This window comes from Carassius carassius, chromosome 44 (genome assembly GCF_963082965.1).
Source record: "Carassius carassius chromosome 44, fCarCar2.1, whole genome shotgun sequence".
Lineage (NCBI taxonomy): Eukaryota > Metazoa > Chordata > Actinopteri > Cypriniformes > Cyprinidae > Carassius > Carassius carassius.
Genome location: NC_081798.1, coordinates 229,862 through 257,710, shown reverse-complemented (window position 1 = coordinate 257,710; position 27,849 = coordinate 229,862). Strand labels below are relative to the sequence as shown.

At 42.3% G+C, this 27,849-nt stretch overlaps 2 protein-coding genes across 3 annotated transcripts in view; one reads left to right on the top strand and one right to left on the bottom strand.

The window, feature by feature from the left end:
- trappc10 (trafficking protein particle complex subunit 10) overlaps positions 1 to 18,124 on the bottom strand; it is a 31,301-nt gene extending 13,177 nt beyond the window's left edge. Inside the window, exons 1-7 of the mRNA XM_059537038.1 lie at positions 17,923 to 18,124; positions 16,954 to 17,035; positions 16,233 to 16,368; positions 10,922 to 11,118; positions 10,217 to 10,412; positions 9,071 to 9,182; positions 8,096 to 8,343 (exon numbers count right to left, since the gene is read on the bottom strand). Of these exons, the coding sequence (XP_059393021.1) occupies positions 8,096 to 8,343; positions 9,071 to 9,182; positions 10,217 to 10,412; positions 10,922 to 11,118; positions 16,233 to 16,368; positions 16,954 to 17,035; positions 17,923 to 17,983 (1,032 nt within the window). The 5' untranslated portion in view covers positions 17,984 to 18,124. The remainder of the gene's footprint in view (positions 1 to 8,095; positions 8,344 to 9,070; positions 9,183 to 10,216; positions 10,413 to 10,921; positions 11,119 to 16,232; positions 16,369 to 16,953; positions 17,036 to 17,922) is intronic.
- Positions 18,125 to 18,808: 684 nt separating this feature from the next.
- Positions 18,809 to 27,618, top strand: srsf11 (serine and arginine rich splicing factor 11). 2 transcript variants are annotated; one of them, XM_059537833.1, is made up of 12 exons: positions 18,809 to 19,095; positions 20,711 to 20,844; positions 23,098 to 23,207; positions 24,843 to 24,932; positions 25,020 to 25,069; positions 25,326 to 25,456; positions 25,537 to 25,618; positions 25,734 to 25,847; positions 25,950 to 26,039; positions 26,367 to 26,459; positions 26,559 to 26,730; positions 26,863 to 27,618. In XM_059537833.1, the coding sequence occupies exons 1-12, from the start codon at positions 18,974 to 18,976 to the stop codon at positions 27,055 to 27,057; spliced, it is 1,383 nt and encodes a 460-aa protein (XP_059393816.1). In that variant the 5' UTR covers positions 18,809 to 18,973; the 3' UTR covers positions 27,058 to 27,618. The 2 variants fall into 2 exon arrangements, with proteins under 2 accessions (XP_059393816.1, XP_059393817.1); XM_059537834.1 differs by lacking the exons at positions 18,809 to 19,095; positions 20,711 to 20,844 and adding an exon at positions 22,413 to 22,881.
- Positions 27,619 to 27,849: the final 231 nt, after the last annotated feature.

Below are 27,849 nucleotides of genomic sequence, written 5' to 3'. Positions count from 1 at the left end.
CCCCAAATACACCTCGAACACGCCCCAAACACATCTGAAACACCCCAAATACACCTCGAACATGTCCCTAACACATCTGAAACGCCCCAAATACACCTCGAACATGTCCCTAACACATCTGAAACGCCCCAAATACACCTCGAACACGTCCCTAACACATCTGAAACGCCCCAAATACACCTCGAACACGCCCCAAACACATCTGAAACACCCCAAATACACCTCAAACACACCCCAAAACACATCTGAAACGCCCCAAATACACCTCGAACACGCCCCAAACACATCTGAAACACCCCAAATACACCTCAAACACACCCCAAAACACATCTGAAACGCCCCAAATACACCTCGAACACGCCCCAAACACATCTGAAACGCCCCAAATACACCTCGAACACTCCCCAAACACATCTTGAATGCCCCAAATACACCTCGAACACGCCCCAAACACATCTGAAACACCCCAAATACACCTCGAACATGTCCCTAACACATCTGAAACACCCCAAATAGACCTCAAACACACTCCAGAACACATCTGAAACGCCCCAAATACACCTCGAACACGCCCCAAACACATCTGAAACACCCCAAATACACCTCGAACACGCCCCAAACACATCTGAAACACCCCAAATACACCTCAAACACACCCCAAACACATCTGAAACGCCCCAAATACACCTCGAACACGCCCCAAACACATCTGAAACACCCCAAATACACCTCGAACACGCCCCAAACACATCTGAAACGCGCCAAATACACCTCGAACACGCCCCAAACACATCTGAAACACCCCAAATACACCTCAAACACACCCCAAACACATCTGAAATGCCCCAAATACACCTCGAACACGCCCCAAACACATCTGAAACGCCCCAAATACACCTCGAACACGCCCCAAACACATCTGAAACGCGCCAAATACACCTCGAACACGCCTCAAACACATCTGAAACGCCCCCAATTACACCTCGAACACACCCCAAACACATCTGAAACACCCCAAATACACCTCGAACACGCCCTAAACACATCTGAAACATCCCAAATACACCTCGAACATGTCCCTAACACATCTGAAACACCCCAAATACACCTCGAACATGTCCCCAACACATCTGAAACACCCCAAATACACCTCAAACACACCCCAAAACACATCTGAAACGCCCCAAATACACCTCGAACACGCCCCAAACACATCTGAAACGCCCCAAATACACCTCGAACATGTCCCTAACACACCTGAAACACCCCAAATACACCTCGAACATGTCCCTAACACATCTGAAACACCCCAAATACACCTCGAACATGTCCCTAACACATCTGAAACACCCCAAATATACCTCGAAAATGTCCCTAACACATCTGAAACACCCCAAATACACCTCGAACATGTCCCTAACACATTTGAAACGCCCCAAATACACCTCGAACACGCCCCAAATACACCTCGAACACGCCCCAAACACATCTGAAACACCCCAAATACACCTCGAACACGCCCCAAACACATCTGAAACGCCCCAAACACATCTGAAACACCCCAAATACACCTCGAACACGCCCCAAATACACCTCGAACACGCCCCAAACACATCTGAAACACCCCAAATACACCTCGAACACGCCCCAAACACATCTGAAACACCCCAAATACACCTCGAACACGCCCCAAACACATCTGAAACACCCCAAATACACCTCGAACACGCCCCAAACACATCTGAAACGCCCCGAATACACCTCCAACATGTCCCTAACACATCTGAAACGCCCCAAATACACCTCGAACATGTCCCTAACACATCTGAAACGCCCCAAATACACCTCGAACATGTCCCTAACACATCTGAAACGCCCCAAATACACCTCGACCATGTCCCTAACACATCTGAAACGCCCCAAATACACCTCGAACATGTCCCTAACACATCTGAAACGCCCCAAATACACCTCGAACACGTCCCTAACACATCTGAAACGCCCCAAATACACCTCGAACACGCCCCAAACACATCTGAAACGCCCCAAATACACCTCGAACATGTCCCTAACACATCTGAAACACCCCAAATACACCTCGAACATGTCCCTAACACATCTGAAACGCCCCAAATACATCTGAAACACCCCAAATACACCTCGAACATGTCCCTAACACATCTGAAACGCCCCAAATACACCTCGAACATGTCCCTAACACATCTGAAACGCCCCAAATAGACGCCCCAAATACACCTCGAACATGTCCCTAACACATTTGAAACGCCCCAAATACACCTCGAACATGTCCCTAACACATCTGAAACGCCCCAAATACACCTCGAACATGTCCCTAACACATCTGAAACGCCCCAAATACACCTCGAACATGCCCCAAACACATCTGAAACACCCCAAATACACCTCGAACATGTCCCTAACACATCTGAAACACCCCAAATACACCTCGAACATGTCCCTAACACATCTGAAACACCCCAAATACACCTCGAACATGTCCCTAACACATCTGAAACGCCCCAAATACATCTGAAACACCCCAAATACACCTCGAACATGTCCCTAACACATCTGAAACGCCCCAAATACACCTCGAACATGTCCCTAACACATCTGAAACGCCCCAAATACACCTTGAAAACGCCCTAAACGCATCTGAAACGCCCCAAACACATCTGAAACGCCCCAAATACACCTCGAACATGTCCCTAACACATCTGAAACACCCCAAATACACCTCGAACATGTCCCCAACACATCTGAAACACCCCAAATACACCTCAAACACACCCCAAAACACATCTGAAACGCCCCAAATACACCTCGAACACGCCCCAAACACATCTGAAACGCCCCAAATACACCTCGAACATGTCCCTAACACATCTGAAACACCCCAAATACACCTCGAACATGTCCCTAACACATCTGAAACACCCCAAATACACCTCGAACATGTCCCTAACACATCTGAAACACCCCAAATATACCTCGAAAATGTCCCTAACACATCTGAAACACCCCAAATACACCTCGAACATGTCCCTAACACATTTGAAACGCCCCAAATACACCTCGAACACGCCCCAAATACACCTCGAACACGCCCCAAACACATCTGAAACACCCCAAATACACCTCGAACACGCCCCAAACACATCTGAAACACCCCAAATACACCTCGAACACGCCCCAAACACATCTGAAACACCCCAAATACACCTCGAACACGCCCCAAACACATCTGAAACACCCCAAATACACCTCGAACACGCCCCAAACACATCTGAAACACCCCAAATACACCTCGAACACGCCCCAAACACATCTGAAACACCCCAAATACACCTCGAACACGCCCCAAACACATCTGAAACGCCCCGAATACACCTCCAACATGTCCCTAACACATCTGAAACGCCCCAAATACACCTCGAACATGTCCCTAACACATCTGAAACGCCCCAAATACACCTCGAACATGTCCCTAACACATCTGAAACGCCCCAAATACACCTCGACCATGTCCCTAACACATCTGAAACGCCCCAAATACACCTCGAACATGTCCCTAACACATCTGAAACGCCCCAAATACACCTCGAACACGTCCCTAACACATCTGAAACGCCCCAAATACACCTCGAACACGCCCCAAACACATCTGAAACGCCCCAAATACACCTCGAACATGTCCCTAACAAATCTGAAACGCCCCAAATACACCTCGAACATGTCCCTAACACATCTGAAACGCCCCAAATACACCTCGAACATGTCCCTAACACATCTGAAACGCCCAAATAGACGCCCCAAATACACCTCGAACATGTCCCTAACACATTTGAAACGCCCCAAATACACCTCGAACATGTCCCTAACACATCTGAAACGCCCCAAATACACCTCGAACATGTCCCTAACACATCTGAAACGCCCCAAATACACCTCGAACATGCCCCAAACACATCTGAAACACCCCAAATACACCTCGAACATGTCCCTAACACATCTGAAACACCCCAAATACACCTCGAACATGTCCCTAACACATCTGAAACACCCCAAATACACCTCGAACATGTCCCTAACACATCTGAAACGCCCCAAATACATCTGAAACACCCCAAATACACCTCGAACATGTCCCTAACACATCTGAAACGCCCCAAATACACCTCGAACATGTCCCTAACACATCTGAAACGCCCCAAATAGACGCCCCAAATACACCTCGAACATGTCCCTAACACATTTGAAACGCCCCAAATACACCTCGAACATGTCCCTAACACATCTGAAACGCCCCAAATACACCTCGAACATGTCCCTAACACATCTGAAACGCCCCAAATACACCTCGAACATGCCCCAAACACATCTGAAACACCCCAAATACACCTCGAACATGTCCCTAACACATCTGAAACACCCCAAATACACCTCGAACATGTCCTAAACACATCTGAAACACCCCAAATACACCTCGAACATGTCCCTAACACATCTGAAACGCCCCAAATACATCTGAAACACCCCAAATACACCTCGAACATGTCCCTAACACATCTGAAACGCCCCAAATACACCTCGAACATGTCCCTAACACATCTGAAACGCCCCAAATACACCTCGAACACGCCCCAAACACATCTGAAACACCCCAAATACACCTCGAACACACCCCAATTACATCTGAAACACCCCAAATACACCTCAAACACGCCCCAAACACATCTGAAACGCCCCAAATACACCTCGAACACACCCCAAACACATCTGAAACGCCCCAAATACATCTGAAACGCCCCAAATACACCTCGAACACACCCCAAACACATCTGAAACACCCCAAATACACCTCGAACACTCCCCAAACACATCTGAAACGCGCCAAATACACCTCGAACACGCCCCAAACACATCTGAAACGCCCCAAATACACCTCGAACACACCCCAAACACATCTGAAACACCCCAAATACACCTCGAACACGCCCCAAACACATCTGAAACACCCCAAACACATCTGAAACGCCCCAAATACACCTCGAACACACCCCAAACACATCTGAAACACCCCAAATACACCTCGAACACTCCCCAAACACATCTGAAACACCCCAAACACATCTGAAACGCCCCAAATACACCTCGAACACACCCCAAACACATCTGAAACACCCCAAATACACCTCGAACACGCCCCAAACACATCTGAAACACCCCAAACACATCTGAAACGCCCCAAATACACCTCGAACACACCCCAAACACATCTGAAACACCCCAAATACACCTCGAACACACCCCAAACACATCTGAAACGCCCCAAATACACCTCGAACACTCCCCAAACACATCTGAAACGCGCCAAATACACCTCGAACACGCCCCAAACACATCTGAAACGCCCCCAAGTACACCTCGAACACACCCCAAACACATCTGAAACGCCCCAAATACACCTCGAACACGCCCCAAACACATCTGAAACACCCCAAACACATCTGAAACACCCCAAATACACCTCGAACACTCCCCAAACACATCTGAAACGCCCCCAAGTACACCTCGAACACACCCCAAACACATCTGAAACACCCCAAATACACCTCGAACACGCCCCAAACACATCTGAAACACCCCAAATACACCTCGAACACTCCCCAAACACATCTGAAACGCCCCAAATACACCTCGAACACTCCCCAAACACATCTGAAACGCCCCAAATACACCTCGAACACTCCCCAAACACATCTGAAACACCCCAAATACACCTCGAACACTCCCCAAACACATCTGAAACACCCCAAATACACCTCGAACACTCCCCAAACACATCTGAAACGCCCCAAATACACCTCGAACACTCCCCAAACACATCTGAAACGCCCCAAATACACCTCGAACACTCCCCAAACACATCTGAAACACCCCAAATACACCTCGAACACTCCCCAAACACATCTGAAACACCCCAAATACACCTCGAACACTCCCCAAACACATCTGAAACACCCCAAATACACCTCGAACACTCCCCAAACACATCTGAAACGCCCCAAATACACCTCGAACACTCCCCAAACACATCTGAAACACCCCAAATACACCTCGAACACTCCCCAAACACATCTGAAACACCCCAAATACACCTCGAACACTCCCCAAACACATCTGAAACGCCCCAAATACACCTCGAACACGCCCCAAAAACAGCACAAACTAGGGCTGGGCGATATACAAAAAAAAATGATATCTCGATATTGTCAAATTTTTTACGATATTCGATACATATCTCGATATGTTTGCATTTGCATTTAAATAATAAAAAATAAAACATGATTTTCTTTTGCCCATTAAAAAAAAAAAAAAAAAACATTTAGATTAAACAGCTAATTTAAGCAGTTAAAAAATCTAGACCAAGAGATCACTTACTGCTTTTTATTAAATGAATACATGTAGGCCTATATGTAACTGAAGCAGTGCAAATGAAGTAACAGTTACAGAAAGTGCATTCTGTCAACTTTTTAGTGCATGCAATTCACAATTTAAACTATGCAACTGGGATAAGTATTATATATTAATTTTGTTAACAAGTTTTTAAGCTAAGAACACAAGTCTGTCAACTGTCTGTGGTTTTAAGAGAAGCTCTGTGGCATGAAACTATGTTCTTACTGACACTAAAAACCCTCTTAGATGGGGAGCTTGTTGCTGAAGCACATAGCTATTTCTTATATATAAATATATATAAATGAATACCAAAGACTTTTGCATTTTCTCTGTCTATATTATGGAAACTGGTAAACATATCAGTGAAATTCCCCAATAGTAATTCCAAATGGCCATAGCCTATGTTTCTCTATTCAAACATCAGCGGTCGAGTAAGTGCATTTATTTTGCGATCACAAATGCAAACAATACAGTTGAGATCTCACGACAGAACACAGACCGGCTGAACGACGCTTTCATTAGATCGCTCAATTCCAGCTTGTTCGTGTTTTCAGATTACCGTCGGCGGCTCTTCCGCAATGAGGAGTGAGCGCGTGTGCATGGTTGCCAGATTGCTTAAAATAAGCAAACACGGGGCAGAAAATGTATCCTTGTAACAGTGGAGCTCTGATTGGGAGATTTAAACTCTTGTTATCTGGCAACCGCTATCATTACAGCTCTCGTAGTAGAGGGGCGTAGAGCAGTTAGCAGTTACAGGTTCCTTTTTGGACATTCGGCGTGTTCTTTTGGGAAAGTATGATTTAATTTGAAATATTCGATATTCCCGATATATTCAAATTGTACATCGTCGTCAAAATTATTCCGATATTATCGCTAATATTCGATATATCGCCCAGCCCTAGCACAAACATGCCCCACACATGTCTGAAACACGCCCCAAACACGGGGCAGGCCCCAAAAATCTAAAACACACCCCAAAACAAGTCCAAATCGTCTGAAATGCCCCAAAACAACTGACACAGGCCCCAAACGTCTAAAACATGCCCCAAAAAACCTTAAACACTGCCCAAACACATCTGAAATGCCCTAAAAAAAACCTGAAACATGCCCTAAAAATGTCTGCAACCCTTCCCAAACACATTTGAAATGGCCCAAAACAATTGAAACAGGGCCCAAACGTCTAAAACATGCCCCCAAAACACCTGACACACCCCAAAAACATCTGAAGCCCTTCTCAAACACATCTGAAACACACGCCGAAAATGTCTGAAATACGTCCGAGACATGTTTGCAACACACCTGAAACACACCCTAAAAACAGCACAAAAACGCCCCAAAAATGTCTGAAAAATACCTGAAATACAGCCCCAAAATGCCCTAGACATGTCTGAAACACGCCCCAAAGTTGGGGCAGGCCCAAAAAATCTAAAACACACCCCAAAAACATGTCCAAATCATCTGAAATGCCTAAAACAACTGAAACAGGCCCCAAAAAACCTTAAACACTCCCCAAACACATCTGAAACACCCTAAAACACGCCCCAAACCACTTGAAACTGGCCACAAAACACCTGAAACACGACCCAAAACACCTGAACGCCCCACAGATACACACCTCCAGCAGCCGCAGCTCTTGCACACAGTTGTGCAGCAGCTCGAGCGCGCGGGCCGTCACCTCCCAGGGTCTCTGCAGGAAGATGAGCAGCGTACACTGGCGAGAGAACAGATAGCTGCGCAGGTCCAGCAGACTGGCCTCTCCTCTCTGGATCAGGTCACGCTTCTCCATGTCGATGGGCCGCCGCAGCAGCAGTCCGTTCCAGCTCCGCACCGGTGCACAGAACGAGCCCAGCCAGTTAGCACCGTCTGAACACACACACACACACACACAGACGACCAGTCAAACCTGCTCAGACACTATCTCCATTTACTTCCTTCCATTCTCTATTGTGAGCATTTCATGGGTACACGTCATTCCAATGATTTCCTATTAAAAAGCAAACAAAATTTTTTTTTTTTTAAATCATATTTTTATAATTTCAGGTATATTTAAAATATTTTAATGAAATAAATCTTAATCATTTATTTTTAAAGTATTTATAAAAATGTTATTTTAATAGTTTATTTTATTAATGTAATTTTACTTAAAATATATATAATTTATATAATAAATATAAAATTTAAAATATAAGTATACAAAACATAAAAATATAATGTTCACTTTATTGCAATAATCTTTCTGTACTAACACGATGGAGAACATTTATAAAATCCAGAAGTCCTTTAAAATTATTTTGATAATTTTTGATAAACTTTTATAACTATATATTTTAATCATTTAATTTATCATTTAAATAAAATTATGTTGTTTATAATTTTACTTAAATTTAATATATTTATAAAATTGTCATTATTATTGTCTTGTAATGAGTTTGTGTTCCTCAAAGCCCAGTGTGAGTGTCATCTAGACTGAGACCTGAGGAGATCACTCATCAAAACAAGCTCGAGTCTACATACATTGTACCTTTATACAGTGATGCATTATTAATAACACAATAAGTGTTTAAAGTTATTTAAACACATGACGGTTTACCTCCAGCGCCAGAGTTGAGCACATACTGCGTGAAGAGAGCGTCTAGTTCATCATACTGGACCAGAGCGTCTTCAAACTGCTGCAGCATCTCGAACACGAATGCCAGCTCCTCCTGAACAACACACAGATGCACACAGATCACACAGATGCACACAGATCACACAGATGCACACAGATGCACACAGATCACACAGATGCACACAGATGCACACAGATCACACAGATGCACACAGATCACACAGATCACACAGATCACACAGATCACACAGATCACACAGATGCACACAGATGCACACAGATGCACACAGATGCACACAGATGCACACAGATGCACACAGATGCACACAGATGCACACAGATCACACAGATCACACAGATCACACAGATGCACACAGATGCACACAGATGCACACAGATCACACAGATCACACAGATGCACACAGATCACACAGATCACACAGATGCACACAGATGCACACAGATGCACACAGATGCACACAGATCACACAGATGCACACAGATGCACACAGATCACACAGATCACACAGATGCACACAGATGCACACAGATGCACACAGATCACACAGATCACACAGATGCACACAGATGCACACAGATGCACACAGATGCACACAGATCACACAGATGCACACGTGTCCCTGCAGCACAGAAGCAGTCATCAGGAGCACAGACGTATATTTGTAGAAATAGACAACAATATATTGCATGGGTCACAATTATACATTTCTCTTTTATGCCAAAAATCATTCGGATATTAAGTAAAGATCATGTTCCATGAAGATATTTAGTAAACTTCCTAATGTAAATATATCAAAACTTAATTTTTGATTAGTAATATGCATTGCTAAGAGCTTCATCTGAACAACTTTAAAGATGATTTTCTCAATATTTAGATTTGTTTGCTCCCTCAGATTCCAGATTTACCAAATAGTTGCATCTCAGACAGATATTGTCCTCCTAAAAAAACATTATTTTTTGCATATATTTTAGCCTTGTCTTTTATCATCAAGGACATTGCATGTTGTCATAGTTATCGTTTGTGATAAAAAAAAAAGCTCATCAACAAACATTTTTTGTCACGGTTTTTGTTAACAGAATGAACACCTCCCTCAGCCAATCGCACACCTGCACCATGAAGTAGTCGCAGAAGCTCCAGCCGGGCTCGGTGCGTTTCTCTCGCAGTGTCCTCATGTCGTCCTCGAAGCGTCCCAGATTCCTGGTGAAGGACATGAGCAGCAGCGTGCGCAGCTTGGTGAGGAACGAGCTCCAGGACTCCTGCGAGCGTGACGACTCCTTCAGCGGGTCGCACAGAGACACACACCTGGACACACATGCATCACACTCACATCACATTACATACACTGCCATAGCTAATTAAGAGTCACATGCTTTCATTGACTGTGGCTTTGTCTTGTTCAAATGTGCAAAAAATCTGAAAGACGGATGTGTTGAGTTTCTTCATTCAGATCAAGGGCTCAATGTGATTTTTTTTTTATTAAGCTTTACAAAAAAATGTAAGATACATTTACTAAAGGTTTTTTATTATTTAATTTACATTTTTGATAATTGTGTTACTTTTTCATATTTATTTTAGAAAGTATTGTTTTTATTATCTTTTACATTTATAATTTCCTGAAATTAAAATATATAAGAATTCTATTTATTTCATTCAAGCCTGTTTTTTTCTGTTGATGTAATAGTTCCTCAGCTGTGACTGTGTGTTCATTGAGACGCTGAGTGTGTAAAGTAATCATCAGCTGCACATGCACAGACAGCTGCTGCATCAGAGAGCAGAGCATGCTGGGATCAGGAGCTATTTCAGCCGCTCACCTGTCGCTCTGCTTGTTGCAGAAGTCGTTGCGGATCTTGTCGACGATGGAGGTGCGTGGCAGGATGTTGGTCTTGTTCTTCTTCTTGTTGTCGCTCTCCACCACCGCGATGAGCCAATCCACCGATCCATGGAGACGGAGAGCAGCCTGCCAGCGCTGCATGTCCTCCTTCACTGACGCCTTGTACACCTCCGTGTCCTGACACACACACACACACACACACACACACTTAACCCTTAAAAACACTTAAAAAAATCATTTACAGGGACGTAAATATTACAGATGCAGTCACGTCACACTTCTGTTCATTTGTTTGCACTGGGTCTCACTCAGCATACCGGGTTACAAGTCATCACTTGCCACTGAGACACACAAACTCACACTCTCACACACTTGCAGGCACTCGCACTCACTCTCTCTCACACACACACACACACACACACACACACACAAAATCTCTTACTCTCACACTGACAGACACTCACACCCTCACAATCTCACACAGACACACTGACAGACACTCACGCATTCACTCATACATGCGCACACACACAAACACACTCTCAAGCATTCACTCATACACGTGCACACACACACAAACACTCACACACACTCTCTCACACACACACGCACACTCACACTGACAGACACTAACTTATCACACTCCCACTCTCATGCACACACTCACGCATATGCACTCTCACGCACACTCTTATGCATACTCTCATGCATACGTGCACTCTTACGTGCACTCTCACACTCACGCATACGCACACTCACAGTCTCACACTCACGCACACTCTCACTCACAGTCTCACACTCACGCACACTCTCACTCACACTCTCACACTCACGCATACGCACACTCACAGTCTCACACTCACGCATACGCACACTCTCACACCCATAATCTCACGCACACTCACACTCTCAAGTATACTCTCACATACAGTCTCACGCATACGCACACTCTCACGCACAGTCTCACACCCATACTGTCGTTCACACTCACACTCTCACACACACTCACGCATACGCAGACTCTCACACCCATACTCTTACGCACATTCACAATCTCATGTACACTATCACGCACAGTCTCACGCATACGCACACTCTCACTCCCATAATCTCACGCACACTCACACCATCATGTACACTCTCATGCACAGTCTCACACTCAAGCATACGCACACTCACGCACACGCACACTCTCACGCAGTCTCACAACCATACTCTCATGCACACTCACACGCACATTCTCACGCAGTCTCACGCACTCATGCAAACCCACACTAAAACGCACACTCAGTCTCACACGCACACTCAGTCTAATGCACACTCAAGCGCACTCACTCTCACTAACTCACACTCTCACGCACACTCACGCGCACTCACTAACACACACTCTCACGCACACTCTTACGCACACGCATACTCTCCAGATACGCACTCACGCATACGTCTCATGCCCATACTCTCACGCCCATACTCTCACGCACACTCTCATGCACACCTACGCACACGCACTATCACGCAAACCCACACACACGCTCACGTGCACTCAGTGTTAGGCACACTCAGTCTCACGCACATTCACTCTCACTAACGCACTCTCAAGCACACTCCTACTCTCACGCACACACTCATGCACACTCTCACGCATTTGCACTCTCACGCACACTCTTATGCATACTCTCATGCATACGTGCACTCTTACGTGCACTCTCACACTCACGCATACGCACTCACGCACACTCTCACTCACAGTCTCACACTCACGCATACGCACACTCTCACACCCATAATCTCACGCACACTCACACTCTCAAGTATACTCTCACATACAGTCTCACGCATACGCACACTCTCACGCACAGTCTCACACCCATACTGTCGTTCACACTCACACTCTCACACACACTCACGCATACGCAGACTCTCACACCCATACTCTTACGCACATTCACAATCTCATGTACACTATCACGCACAGTCTCACGCATACGCACACTCTCACTCCCATAATCTCACGCACACTCACACTATCATGTACACTCTCACGCACAGTCTCACACTCAAGCATACGCACACTCACGCACACGCACACTCTCACGCAGTCTCACAACCATACTCTCATGCACACTCACACGCACATTCTCACGCAGTCTCACGCACTCATGCAAACCCACACTAAAACGCACACTCAGTCTCACACGCACACTCAGTCTAATGCACACTCAAGCGCACTCACTCTCACTAACGCACACTCTCACGCTCACGCACACTCACTAACACACACTCTCACGCACACTCTTACGCACACTCTCACGCTCACGCACACTCACGCGCACTCACTAACACACACTCTCACGCACACTCTTACGCACACGCATACTCTCCAGATACGCACTCACGCATACGTCTCATGCCCATACTCTCACGCCCATACTCTCACGCACACTCTCATGCACACCTACGCACACGCACTCTCACGCAAACCCACACACACGCTCACGTGCACTCAGTGTTAGGCACACTCAGTCTCACGCACATTCACTCTCACTAACGCACTCTCAAGCACACTCCTACTCTCACGCACACACTCATGCACACTCTCACGCATTTGCACTCTCCGCATATGCACACTCTCACGCAGTCTCACACTCATGAGCAGTCTCACTCACGCGCAGTCTCACACTCTCACACACACTCACACTCTCCAGATACGCACACTCACGCACAGTCTTACACTCACGCACACTCTCACGCACAGTCTCATGCCCATACTCACGCACTCACACTCTCACGCACACTTATGCACACGCACTCTCACGCAAACCCACACACATGCTCATGCACACTCAGTCTCAAGTGCACACTCAGTTTAATGCGCACTCACACTCTTACGTGCACTCAGTCTTAGGCACACTCAGTCTCACGCACACTCTCTCTCACTAACGCACTCACGCACACATTCACACACACACTTACTCTCACGCACACTCAAACACACTCTCACGCATACGCACACTCTCACTAGAGATGTTCCGATATCATTTTTCTCTTCCCGATACCAATTCCGATACCTGGGCTCAGGGTATCGGCTAATACAGAGTACTGATCCGATACCTGGGTGTGTATTTGTATATACAGCTGTATATACTACTAGTCCTATATGAATTGCTAGAATTATTTTATGGTGTGCCTCAGACTTATCCCTTAATAAAACATGAACAAATACATGGTGAACTACTGTATTTATTACAGTATTTTTATTATCTGACATGAATTTGACAGTAATTTTATTTACTTTAAGCGAAAAAGAACTTCAAATGCAGCCAAAAATCTAATTTGCAGGAGTAATATTTAAATAGTATTTTGCAGTTTAACATTCACAGACACTAGTATATATTCGGCTACAGTCTGGAGCCCTGGGCTTAGACTAACACGGAAGCGACTGAACGCAGCTGCGGGTACAGAATATACTCGGGAGTCGGTAACTTACTACCGGTACTACAGAGACACTGGTATATCACATTTTTTAATTTTCAGCACCGACTTGGTAGTGAAGTGCCAGTACTTGTGGCATCCCTAGTCGCAGTTTTATTACATACTGCTAACCCGTTTTCATTTCTTCTTCGCTGCTCTAAACAGGGGTTGCTTGTGGCAACACAGCACAACTTCCTGTTTTTGCAATGCATTCTGAGCAGCGAAGAAGAACCGTGCAGCAGTTAGGCGATGCAAGCGGTCATAACTAGGTCTTGTTTAAGAAAATGGTATCGGATCGTTATATTGGTTCATGTACTCGCTGATGCTAGAATTTGTTGTGGTATCTGTGATATTTCCGATACTAGTATCGGAATCGGAACAACTCTTACTCTCACGCATACGCACACTCTCACGCATAGGTACGCATAGGCACACTCACGCATACTCTCACGCACACGCACTCTCACACCCATACTCTCACACACACTCTCACGCTCAGTCTCACACTCACGCATATGCACACTCATGCACATTCTCAGGCACAGTCTCACAGTCACGCACACTCTCACGCACACTTTCGCACACGCACTCTCACTCATGCAAAAGCACGCTCACCCACAACCTCAAGCACAAACTCATGCACACTCATATTCTCCCGGGTACACTCAGTCTCACACGCACTCACACCCACATGCACACTCTCATGCACACAATACATCTCTGAATGTCATATTAACTACTGTTTTTAAGACAGCAGCGTGTAGAATGTGAATCTTCTGAATGTATTAAACACCAATGATACAAAATCATGTGCAACAGATCCGACTGCACAGAATCTGTATCCCACAATGCAATGCACTCAACTTATCGTTGTCTATTTACAGCATGACAGATAAACAAGAATTAGATATGAGCAAACAAGCTCAGGCATTTCTACACAAAAATAGACTAAAACATTTGGGTATTACAAACATTTTTCAACTATTTTTGTAAAATGTAATTAATGCCAACATAACTGTTTTTATTATAAATTAATTATTTATAAATATATATCCCAAAGATATTCTTAAGATTGTATTTCAAGAAATTTTTATTTATTCAATTATATATTATTTAAAACATTTATTTGTATAATTTTATTCATTTTTTTAAGTATTTGTTTTATTGTTTATAAAAAAAAAATTATATTTGTCATGGTTTTATTTTTTAAATTAATACTTTTTAAATATAAATGCTCTAAAAAAAGTTTTATTTTATTTTTTTAAAAACAGCGATGCCAAGGACATAAAACATTAGTATTTGTGTTGAATAATAGAGACACGTGAGCACATGTTTATTTGTGTAGTGCATTTCTCACACGCCAGCAGTTTCAGTTTCACTCTAAACTAATTATTTGTGGCTTGGCATTTATGATAAACATTGCATATAATAAATGACACTTATTTAAATTTGTTTCACACATCTTGCAATTTCTACTCTATTTTTCATTTTTCTTTGACCTGTTATAGACTGAGAGGAATTAAACACATTTACAGACTCTTTCATTTATCCATATTTAAATTATATCTGGATTGTCTTATACACCAATGCAATTTTAATATGCGACTGTTTTTTTTCTTTCCAATAATACAACTCTAACCCGGTGTGACTTACTCTATGAAAAGTGTAACTTATGCAGTACTCAGATGAAGCTGTTGAATGATGGACACTTCCTGCTTCCTTTAGGAATGGGACTATTAGACTCGTGCTGGACGACAAACTAATCTACTAAAACTAAATGTCATTTAGGACACAGCTATGAAGTCAAACGCCAGACTCACGCAGCAGTCGGTCCAGTAGATGTGCAGGAAGGGGAACGTCAGCAGAGCTTTATTCCCCTCTTTAGGAAGCAGTTCCTCCTTAAACTGGACAAAATTAGCCTCCAGATAGATCATCTTCGGTGCTCGTCCGTAAGACCTAAGACGAGAAACACACAGGGTAAACACACACACACACACACTCACATTATCTGGCCCTTTCTAAACAGGAAGAGCTTAATGACTGGGTTTCCCAAGATCATGTGACAGAGAGCGCTTCCTTATTCAGGGTTTCTGCAGGATTTTTAAACTCAGATTTAAGACTTTTTTTTAAAGGCCTGCACAAATAAAATTAATACTATATGATTTGTGTAGGGCAATGTCTACAGTAACACATTAAACTATAAAATTACTAATAAAACATGATTTATGCTTTATGTTTAATAACATTTTCAAGTTTAATTGTCAAAATGTCACAATTTTAGTCTTTCCGTACCAATATTTAAAACCTCTCGACATCCTAATTTAGACTTTCTTATGCAATCTATTATCTAAAAGCATCTAATAGATCTTACTGTGAATGATTCATCTTTGCATAAGCAGAGTTTTAATCATGTTTAAACAGAATTTAGTGCTGTTAAACCCCGCCCCTCAAGCTCACACCGAGCCACACCCACATCTCAACATCCAATCAACAGCTGATGCACAGAACCAGGCCCCGCCCCTCATGACGTGCATAACACACCTCCTCCACTCCATGGGTTCTCTGGGCAGCTGCTGGGTCAGGGATCCGTACAGAGACGTGAAGAGGTTCTGATCGCCCGCACCTGCTCTCACACACACACACACACACACACACACACACACACACACACACGTTACCAGACTGAAGTTTAATCCTTAATGTCATGGTGAAACAACAAACACATACAGATATACTGCAGCTCTCAATTCACACATTCACACACACAGGCTCTCTCTCTCTCACACACACTCTCTCTCTCTCTCTCTCTCACACACACCCTGATATGATCTTGATACTAAATTACAGAAGATACTTCCCCTTTAAGAGTGCTGCTGGAGTATTTTCACTCATAATGTGCAGAACTCACTCTAGAGCGGATGAACTGTGAGCTGAAAAAACTATCAGATTAAACTCCTAAAGACTGTATTTGAATAATTACTGTATTTATATCTCACATATATTCATATATCTTCCCACTATGATTTTAAAATTGTCTGACATTTACAAGAGCTAATCGAGAATATATTTATACCAATCATTCGAACCGATTCATAGGTGTGAACTGATACAAATGAGCGATTCGTTTAGGGTTTTACTCGACACAAGCAACAATACAATAAGAGATAATCTGGAAAATATAGACTCGATATGATTTTAAAATTCCCTGATATTTCAAGAAACTATTAATTAATTATCGCGTGACTTATTCAAACCGATTCATCGAACGATTCGTTCGGGGTTTAACTCGCGCTAACAGACTCAGAATAATTGTCAAACTCTCTGATAGGTCATGATTTCTATGATGATTTCTATGATGATTTCTTTGATGATTTGAGGAATATCTCGCACCATGAATCAGATGAAGTATCGCTGAAGAAGACAGCATGAATCGGTGATCAATCAGAACAAATACAGACTGTGTGTGAATATATGAGCGAGCAGCAGTGCTTTTAGAACACACACACTCACAGGTCACTATGGGCTTGTTCTCCATCGTGTAGATGATGGGCTTCTCCTCATGGGGCTCCATGGGTTCCGTTCATCAGCTCCAGTCCAACATCAACAGAGTAATCGATCACAAACACTGCTGCTAATGTATCGATGAGGCCCCTTCACTCTCCATTTCCTGTCTGCTGACAAGGAGTGACGACTTCCGCCCGCGGCACTGACACACCGGATGTACACGCGCTACTTTGTACAAAACAAGACATCAAAAAACATTTAAAGCAATTTTTTTCCATTTTCCATTTATAATTTGAATTATAATGGCAAAACTATTGATGGTTTGTAATGCACTTTATTTTATTTTTTATTTATTTTGTTAAGGCATTTACAATGTGAAATATTGCACACATATACAGTTGCAATATATATATAAAGTTAGTCTTAAAGGCTTTTGGTTGATGACAAGCCCAAAATATTTATTGTGTTATGCATGCTTGATAATGGTAATATAATACAATATAATATACAGCATAGTTACTAAAACTAGAACCATAACAATTCAAAACATATTCATTGCTTGATATAAGATAAAAGTATATGACATCATAATAATAGTAACAATATAATATGTTATTAATATTAACGGAAGTAAAGTGTGAGTTGCATTTTAAAATGAATCTCGAGAAAACACCTTTCCTGCTATAACCATAAACCATACGTTACATAAAGAAAATTCGTGTTTTATTAACACATTTCATGACATTTAAACGCGTTACTCTCGGCGTTTGCAGACTTTTAATTTGAAACAGCACATTTATAGAACACGTCTACTGGAGTATAAGGACTTGTATTTTGAAAACTGTCGCTCTGGCGAGCGTCCCGTTCGTGTCGAGCTTTTATTTTGAAATAGTCCCCGTGCGCCGCCATGTTCTCATGAGCGTGCGCTTCCCGCCGCAGCACGAGCGCCATTAGCGTGAGACAGCAGGCCTTCACTGAGGAGAAACCGAGAGAAAACCGAGCGATCGGTCAGATTTAAATGCCTTTCGGTCGACGTTCGTCATAAAACGGAGCCACAATGACGTCCAGCACCAGTGTGATCCAGGTGACGAACGTGTCGCCGAGCAGCACCGCGGAGCAGATGCGAACCCTGTTCGGCTTCATCGGAACCATCGACGAGCTCAGACTCTTTCCTCCAGAGTGAGTAGAAATGTTCCAAAACATGCTCCTCCAAGAACAAAAACATCGAAATAAGCGTGTTTAATAAGGATAGAGCTGTACACACGCATATATCTTACTGCAGTTCGTGTTTCTAACAGAAACGTACCACGTGTTTATTCATCATTGGCTAAGCTACGTGTGAGCTCCTCGGGATGAATTATTACGGTTAAAACACTAATAACTGATGTTTGGTGCACTTATTTTTACACTAGCTTCGTTTTATTGTATAAAGAGCCTTGCGTCACGCCTTGTTGCGTGTGTGCGTCATCGAACCGACGCACGGCTCTGCTCGCGCAGGGTTTCTGCGGGGAGTAACAAGCTTCATTTCTTTCACAATTTAAAGACTTAGATTTGAGCATAAAGTCGTGGCATAAATGCAAAAAATAAATCTCTTCCTCAGTATTTGTATCTTGTTTTTCAGTACAAATATCTAAACATCCTTAAATTATGATCATACGAAGTTTTGTTTTCTGAGAATCTGATTTTAAGATATTAACGTTAGTACTTAAAAATAAGAAAAAATACTGAGGGAAAACCATCAGTTTTTTTTGCAGTGTGATCAGACGGTGCAGTAAAATTTCACATTCTAGTGTTTGTGCGCAGAAAATTGAAATAGTTTTATGGTACTAAAAATAAAAAAATTGATCCTTGTTTACACAGATTCTTGGAAATTACTAAAAATACTGTATTATTCAAACCAGACCAGTAGGTGGCCCTGTGACTGTACACATACTAGTGTTGTCAAAGTACATACATTTCTTTATTCGGACAATAAATCAATCAATGCAACGCAAATCGAGAAATGATTCTGAGATTTTCTGAAGGCATCGTGATTCTCTCTTGAATCGATTCTGAGATTAGTTTTGAACAGTAGATGGCGCTACGTGCTTAGAAACAGATGTATTCTGCTTCCAGTTCCTTAAACGCACCACTTGAACATAAAATAATCATTCATAAAGTTAGAAAAGGTTTAAGCGAATTACGAGGATATTCACAGTGGGCTGTTAACATTAATCTCGCCTTAAAACACTTACATTACTCAGCCAAACGCACAAACGCTTTTCTTCACGAGTTTTTGAGTGTGCGGTTAAAAACTATCTTAGAGCGCCATCTGCTGTTAGAAACTAAACTCTGAATGGATTCCAGAGAGAGTCACAATGCATTCCGAAAGTCACAGAATTGATCCACGAATCGTGATGCATTTATTTATTGTCCGAACCCTAAACAAGATTTTTTTGAATGCGATTAAACGTTTTTCATCCCTGAACGCATCACAAGTTTTCCCTTTTTGTTTTGAACGCCCAATGTATCCTGCAGAAACCCTGTTTTAGGCTCAGGAACACAAATGCATGCCTGATTTCTTCAGGCAGATTGTAGGCTTCTCTACTAGCTAACTTCTGTTCTGTGCTTTTGTTGTTTTTCACCCATCGAAAAACATCCGGCGTGGTCATATCTGCAGCGAAGGTAGGCCGCTGGCGATCTGCTCCAAAGCCGGCAGATCTAAACCTGAGCCTGGTCTTGGGTGTTAATGCTGTAGGAGGTGTTGTTGAACGTTGTGTGTACATCTCGCAAAAGCATCTATATTTTCTTTCAGTGATTCTCCCTTGCCTGTGACTTCACGTGTATGTTTTGTAAAGTTCCACGAGCCGGAGTCCGTCGGAGTGTCCCAGCATCTGACCAACACGGTGTTCGTGGACCGAGCCCTGATCGTCGTCCCCTTCGCCGAAGGTTTGTGCCGCTCTTTTGCAATCTTCACGTTCATCGTGCGATCGATCCCTTCGCAGTGTGTAGACGACGGCATTAGCCGGTGAATCCCACAGGTCTATATGTCAGTGGCAGGAGCTAATGTTTAACTCATTGCCTTTCCAGTTTAGTTTTTTTTTTTTTGTTAAACTTTTCTCTTTGTCATTTGTGTGTGTGATTTTTATAGTGAACAAGGCAATTGCAGAGCCGGCAGATGTCTGAGAGTGACCCTGTAGACAAATAAACGCGGCTGGCCCACGTGTTTCCCTGCTGTAAACTATTATCCTCTCTCTTGTGTCTACATCTGAGCTCACAGACAAAGATCGATTGCTTTATTCATTGCAAAGCACTAATGTTTAGGCTGAAAGAATGTTTCTGCATTGCATGCTAATAAAGTACGGTAAGAGCGCATTATGCATGAGTGTTTAGCACGCGTAAATGATAGGGCTTTCCTGTGCGATTGTTGATATTAGGGCCCTATGACTTCCACGATGCGGAAATTGTTTGAATCCGGTCATTAGGATTGAATTTATTGTATGCAGAATGACACGGAATTTGTCAAAGTTTGGATGAATGAATCGAAAGTAGGTCTAGTATCTGTAAAGATTAAACAGCAAAAAGACTTTAAATATGAATCGTGCATGTTCTGTATGAATGATGCCAACGCATGGTTTAATACACGTATTGAAGCGTGCGACGCTCGCGGTGATTTCAGAGTCTCTCTAAATACATGAACATCTCCAGAACTGCTTTGAGAGTCACTTCATGAGCATTTTACGGTTTCATTTGAGTAAAACTAGCCTCACATAAAATTGAGGATATTAAAGGCAACCCGTCAAAATAAAAGCTCGTGAAGACTAGAAATATTACTATTGTTCATTAGAATGTACGTTATACTACGATCACTAGTAAACTCACTTTTTAAGGAATAATCCCACAATAATTCATCCATGATTTCATTTTCATTTGATAATCAGAAAAATGTAACAATAAAAATAAACCATAAGTCTGTTTTAAAAATGTTTATTTGTTTTTATGCATGTAGAATATGGCGACAATAAAACAAGGTAAGAAAAAATAAGACTTCATTTGGCTCAAAACACAATATTTGTTCAACTTAATACATTAAGGTTAAAGTTTAAGGTTCATGATTATTTAAAAAAAATAGAATTTAGAAAAATCAAAACAGAAAAAGGTGAATTTGGTGGGAAATGAAATGGATTTCATAGGGCCCTATAATATTTCTCCAACCTCCCTTTAATATTTTCTGCTTTTGAGTAAGAATCAGGTCTAGAATGTTCTTTTGTTCCTCTCCACATGACTGAAAAAGGCCTGAGAAGCTTTTTAACGGTCGTTTCTGTTTTTTGTTGTTGTGTTTTCCAGTTCTTTTCCCTGGTTCTGCAAGTCCTGTAAACCAGGCCCAGCAGAAAATGCCACCCAACAGTTTTGTCTTCTGCAGCTTGTCCTGTTTCTCTCTCTCTTTTTATTCTCTCTCTCTCTCTCTCTCTCTCTCTCTCTCTCTCTCTCTCTCGTGTGTGTGTCAGTGATGATTGTGTCGTTTGGAGTGAAATATTAATTTCAGAGGCGCTCACCCAATGGACTCCATGCACGCACCAAACGCTCATTGTCATTTAACTCTAGTTATCTCCTCTTCAGCATCTGACACACAGTCTAGAGTTTAAAATGGGCTTTTGCTGGAAGTTTATTCCATAGGATTTTGTTTTAGACCAGGTAACGGCAGCTTTAGCTCTCAAATGCCAGCAAAAGCCCCGTAAAGCAATGTTATTTGCATTAGTAATGGTAAGTCATGCCATCAGTGGATTGATGAACTGTCATGTGATGCTGACACCCGAATCATAAACTCTGTTTTGTCTATCTTGATGTCTCTGTGTGCTTTATAGCGAAGCAGCCGACCTGAATCGCTTGTTCATTATACAACTTATGAAACTTGAGAGCACATCCCAGTGGAGATCCGGCTGTGCTTGCTTACATTTGGTTCATGACTTAAAAAATCAAGTTCAGGTGATAACATCTTGGCAGTGTGTCTAGTGTCATTTCCTTTTCTTGTAGTATTTTGCACTTGATGCTTTTGTTAAGGGACCTCATGTGTTAGCTTCCTCTGACAAAGCGAGTACTGATGTAAGTGCAAATGTAAAAAGAAAGTTTGACTTTGTGGGTCTGTCTGTGTGTGGCGTGAGAATCGTGGCGTGCTCTGATTGTGCTGTTTCCGTCCTGCAGGATTGATTCCTGACGAATCCAAGGCTCTGTCACTGCTGGCTCCAGCCAATGCCGTCGCAGGATTGCTGCCAGGAGGCGGACTCCTCCCGACACCCAACCCCGTCCCATCTGTGAGTGTCAATCGGTGTAACCCAAGATTATTGGTCGCTCTGCTCTAGCTATGTTTCCATCCAAAGATTTATATTAAACTTGCGTGTAAAACTGGAATATCGCATAAAACATTTGCGAATAAAGCACCGTTTCCATCCAACAAGTCTAAGAGAACAAAATTGTCACAAAGTAGTATCAAAGGTATTAAAATCATATCAAAAGTTCTGAAATGGTTTCAAAAGTTCTAATTAAATGTAATTAAAAAGTACTGAAATATTAAAATACTGATATATTACCTAAAGTACTAAAATGGTACCAAAAGTGCTGAAATAGGATACAAATGATTGAAATACTATCAGAATACTGAAATGGTACTAAAAGTACTCAAATATTATCAAAAGTGCTGAATTAGTATCAAATGTACTTAAATAGTATCAAAAGTACTGAAATAGGATGCTAATGATTGAAATACTATCAGAATACTGAAATGGTACTAAAAGTACTCAAATATTATCAAATGTACTGAATTGGTATCAAAAGTGCTGAAATAGGATGCTAATGATTGAAATACTATCAGAATACTGAAATGGTACTAAAAGTACTCAAATATTATCAAAAGTGCTGAATTAGTATCAAATGTACTGAAATAGTATCAAAAGTACTGAAATAGGATGCTAATGATTGAAATACTATCAGAATACTGAAATGGTACTAAAAGTACTCAAATATTATCAAAAGTGCTGAATTAGTATCAAATGTACTGAATTGGTATCAAAAGTGCTGAAATAGGATGCTAATGATTGAAATACTATCAGAATACTGAAATGGTACTTAAAGTACTCAAATATTATCAAAAGTGCTGAAATAGGATGCTAATGATTGAAATACTATCAGAATACTGAAATGGTACTAAAAGTACTCAAATATTATCAAAAGTGCTGAATTAATATCAAATGTACTGAATTGGTATCAAAAGTGCTGAAATAGGATGCTAATGATTGAAATACTATCAGAATACTGAAATGGTACTAAAAGTACTCAAATATTATCAAAAGTGCTGAATTAGTATCAAATGTACTGAATTGGTATCAAAAGTGCTGAAATAGGATGCTAATGATTGAAATACTATCAGAATACTGAAATGGTACTAAAAGTACTCAAATATTATCAAAAGTGCTGAATTAGTATCAAATGTACTGAAATAGTATCAAAAGTACTGAAATAGGATGCTAATGATTGAAATACTATCAGAATACTGAAATGGTACTAAAAGTACTCAAATATTATCAAAAGTGCTGAATTAGTATCAAATGTACTGAAATAGTATCAAAAGTACTGAAATAGGATACTAATGATTGAAATACTATCAGAATACTGAAATGGTACTAAAAGTACTCAAATATCAAAAGTGCTGAATTAGTATCAAAAGTACTGAAATAGGATAGAAACTAATTATTCAGTTCATGCACATTTTTTCTTGGATAGTTTGTCCTATGCAAGTGAGTGCATACATTTTTTTTTTATGCACATTTTTAGAATTTATGCACTTCTTGGTGTTTCCATCCATCTTTTTTTATGTGATATTCCAAAGGCTCAAGACAATAGGTAAATGGAAACAACTGCTGTTATGATGCCGATGTTTTGTCTGTCCTCAGATGGGTGGCGTTCATCTAGGAGGCCTAGGAGGGCCAAACTTGGACCCCATGGCAGCTCTGGCCATGGCGGCACCCAATATAAACACTCAGGTTTGACGCCTTTTGGCTCCGTCGTTTATGGCCCTGTTTGTACACTGGATTTGCTAAACTCTTTACTAATCGTTGATGTCTTCTTAGTCTTTGTCAGCTGAGCAGCTCATGAAGCTTATGGCGTCCATAGACCCCAAGTAAGTCCATCAAGGTTTATTAAAACCTTAATTATTTATTTATTTATTTTTTAAAGTTAAACCAAACTTCTGATGCTTTCGCATGAAGAGCTTTAAGTTTGTGTGCATTTGACGATGGTTATTTAAAATTAAATGGTGAAAAGATGGTAAAACTACACCGAACGATCACAGACACGCTGATCTCATTTCCTCATTGCACAAACCATAGAGCCTTCCTCTAACTGAGGTTCTCTTCATTAACCTGCTGTGATTTCAGGCTGAATCACTTCGCCGCGGGGCTGAGTCTGAACCCTGGACTGAAGGCAGACGGCTCGAAAGAGATCGAAGAAGCCATGAAGAGAGTGAGAGAGGCACAATCTCTGATCTCCGCAGCCATCGAGCCTGGAAGTGAGTGACTGATGTGCTAGATCAAAGATATGTGCTTGTGTGAGTGGAAGGACGGTGTGCTAACGAGTTTGCTGCTTCAGGTAAGAAGGATGATAAACGCAAGCGCTCCAGATCCAGGTCCAGATCCAGACGCAGGAGGTCCGGGTCTCGCTCCAGACACAGGTTTGTGCAGACTCAAGTCTCAATATAGTCAAAAAACTCCTCAACAAACATTGTTCATCATAGTTTTCGTTAACGAAATGAACCCTAGTCTGATGTGAGTTTCCTGTGATCGCAGGCGTTCCAAGAGTCATTCTAGACGGAGATCTCGCTCCAGGAGCAGGAGGAGGTCCAAGAGCCCTAAGAGGAGGAGATCTCATTCCAGAGATCGCAGCAGACGCTCCAGGTCCAGGTCAGATCCCGTCTCAAGCGTCTGATATATGCTCCGGGTTTCTCTGGCCTAGTTGTGGAGGGGCAGTGCTTTATTCCATCTTTGTGTTTGTTTCTGGTGTAGAGATCGGAGGAAGGAAGAGAAGAACAGGAAACGTTCAAAAACTCCACCCAAGAGCTACAGCAGCGCCAGACGCTCCCGCAGCACCAGCCGGTCGGTGTCCAGACCCATCAAATCAGATCGCTTCTCCCTCACTAATTCAGCTTTTATTATTATTTCGTTTTAATCGTTCAGAACACACTCCTAATTCTTTTTTTTTTTTGCCCTATGAAGTGTTTTATGTTCCAAAAAGTCTATGATTTCAGTTTATTTCTTTCCCTTTTTTTTTTTTTTTTTTTTTTTTTTTGCATTTTTATGGAATTCAATTTTTTTTGACAAGTTTATCATTCTTGCATTGTTTTTTGTAAACGTGTGTTTACATTACCGTGGTTTAGATCTGATCAGAGCTTATGTTGATCCAGCCAATGTCTCTTCCTCCAGCAAACGGCACAGAAGAAGTCGCAGCGCGTCTCGGTCGCCGAAGAAGTCACGATCTCCCAAGAGGAAACTGTCCCGCTCGCCGTCTCCTCGCAGGTAACACACACACACACTCCTACACAATCACGCCTCCTTCCTCAGACCTGCTTTAACCTGAAAACTCTCTCTCTCTCTCTCTCTCTCTCTCTCTCTCAGACACAAGAAAGAGAAAAAGAAGGACAAAGACCGCGAGAGAGACCGTGACCGAGACAGGAAGGACGACTGGGACAGAAATCGGGACAAAAGAGAACGTTCCTCCAGCAAGAAGAGCAAAGACAAAGACAAGGACCGAGACAGGAAGTCCGACAGCGAGAAGGGAGATGTGAAGGTACCACTGTCTAGCGTTCACTAACCAGTGAACATCAGCGCTTTATGCATTCTGACCTCAAAGGACAATTTGAAAAAACGGTGTCAAAGGTCAACATTCCAGTCCGGCTTCTGAGTTGTTTCTGTTCCGCAGGTGACCAGGGACTACGACGAGGAGGAGCAGGGCTACGACAGCGAGCACGAGGAAGAGCGCGAGAGGAACTCAGACGCCGCCTCGTCGCCGCAAGCTAAAGAGCTTCGAGCGGACAGCGCAGACGACGCGGGCCGCGGAGAGTCAGACGGACACAGTGAAGACCAGCGAGACGAAGACATGGACATGAGCGACTGAAGCAGTTTTCGAGTGTGTTGATTAACAGAGTTCAGACGGAGATCAGTCGGAACGTTTCCTGTCTGAACTCCTTCATTCCTCCTTGTTTTTTTTTAATTCTGCATCTTCAGAATCTGCTGTATTTACTGGTACATGTTCCCCGGGTTTTAGAGCTGTTTCTTCTCTCATGGCTAATGTGGAACGATGTTATACTGTATATTTAGTGTAGACCGTTGATAAATACACCCATTCGCTATGTCCGTTTGCGGGTTCTAATTAAAGCGATCACCCTCTAATTGTGTTTGGATAACATTGTCAAGCAGCGGTTTTCTTTTTCTCCTTTTAATAATTGCATTTGTTTTTTATAGCTAGCTTGAGTTAGTTTGTCTTTTTAAACTTGCAGAACGTTTGTGGAACTTCACGTAAACTGGATTAGTTTTTCTCGCAGGTCATTCGACAGTCCAGCTGTATTTACCGCAGTGTGTTTTTCTGTAGTGAACACTGTAGTTTGCTAAGAAAATGACTTCTCTGTACTGTTTGCAATGTTACCAACTGAAAATAAAACTTCATATAAAATTCTTGTCCATTTGTTTTTTCGAAACCACATTGCTATGGCTGTGAAACACTATTTTCTGAGCTTTAACAACTGAGATTTTTGTTGTAATCGAATGCCAATATTCTGGAATATATCGGTTCTTAAATTTTTGCAAGCGCTTTCAGGAATGGCGTGAAATTCTGAGGCAAGGCTGTTCATGCTTTATAATAATTAAGAAATATCGGGTCAAAATAAAAGATAATTTATACCATCAGCGA

Excerpts from the sequence above, each read along its gene's own strand:
- srsf11 (XM_059537833.1), top strand. The coding sequence starts at position 18,974 with ATGACGTCCAGCACCAGTGTGATCCAGGTGACGAACGTGTCGCCGAGC. Across the intron at positions 20,845-23,097 it reads CGTCGTCCCCTTCGCCGAAG|GATTGATTCCTGACGAATCC; the intron begins GTTTGTGCCGCT and ends TCCGTCCTGCAG. Across the intron at positions 25,070-25,325 it reads ATGGCGTCCATAGACCCCAA|GCTGAATCACTTCGCCGCGG; the intron begins GTAAGTCCATCA and ends CTGTGATTTCAG.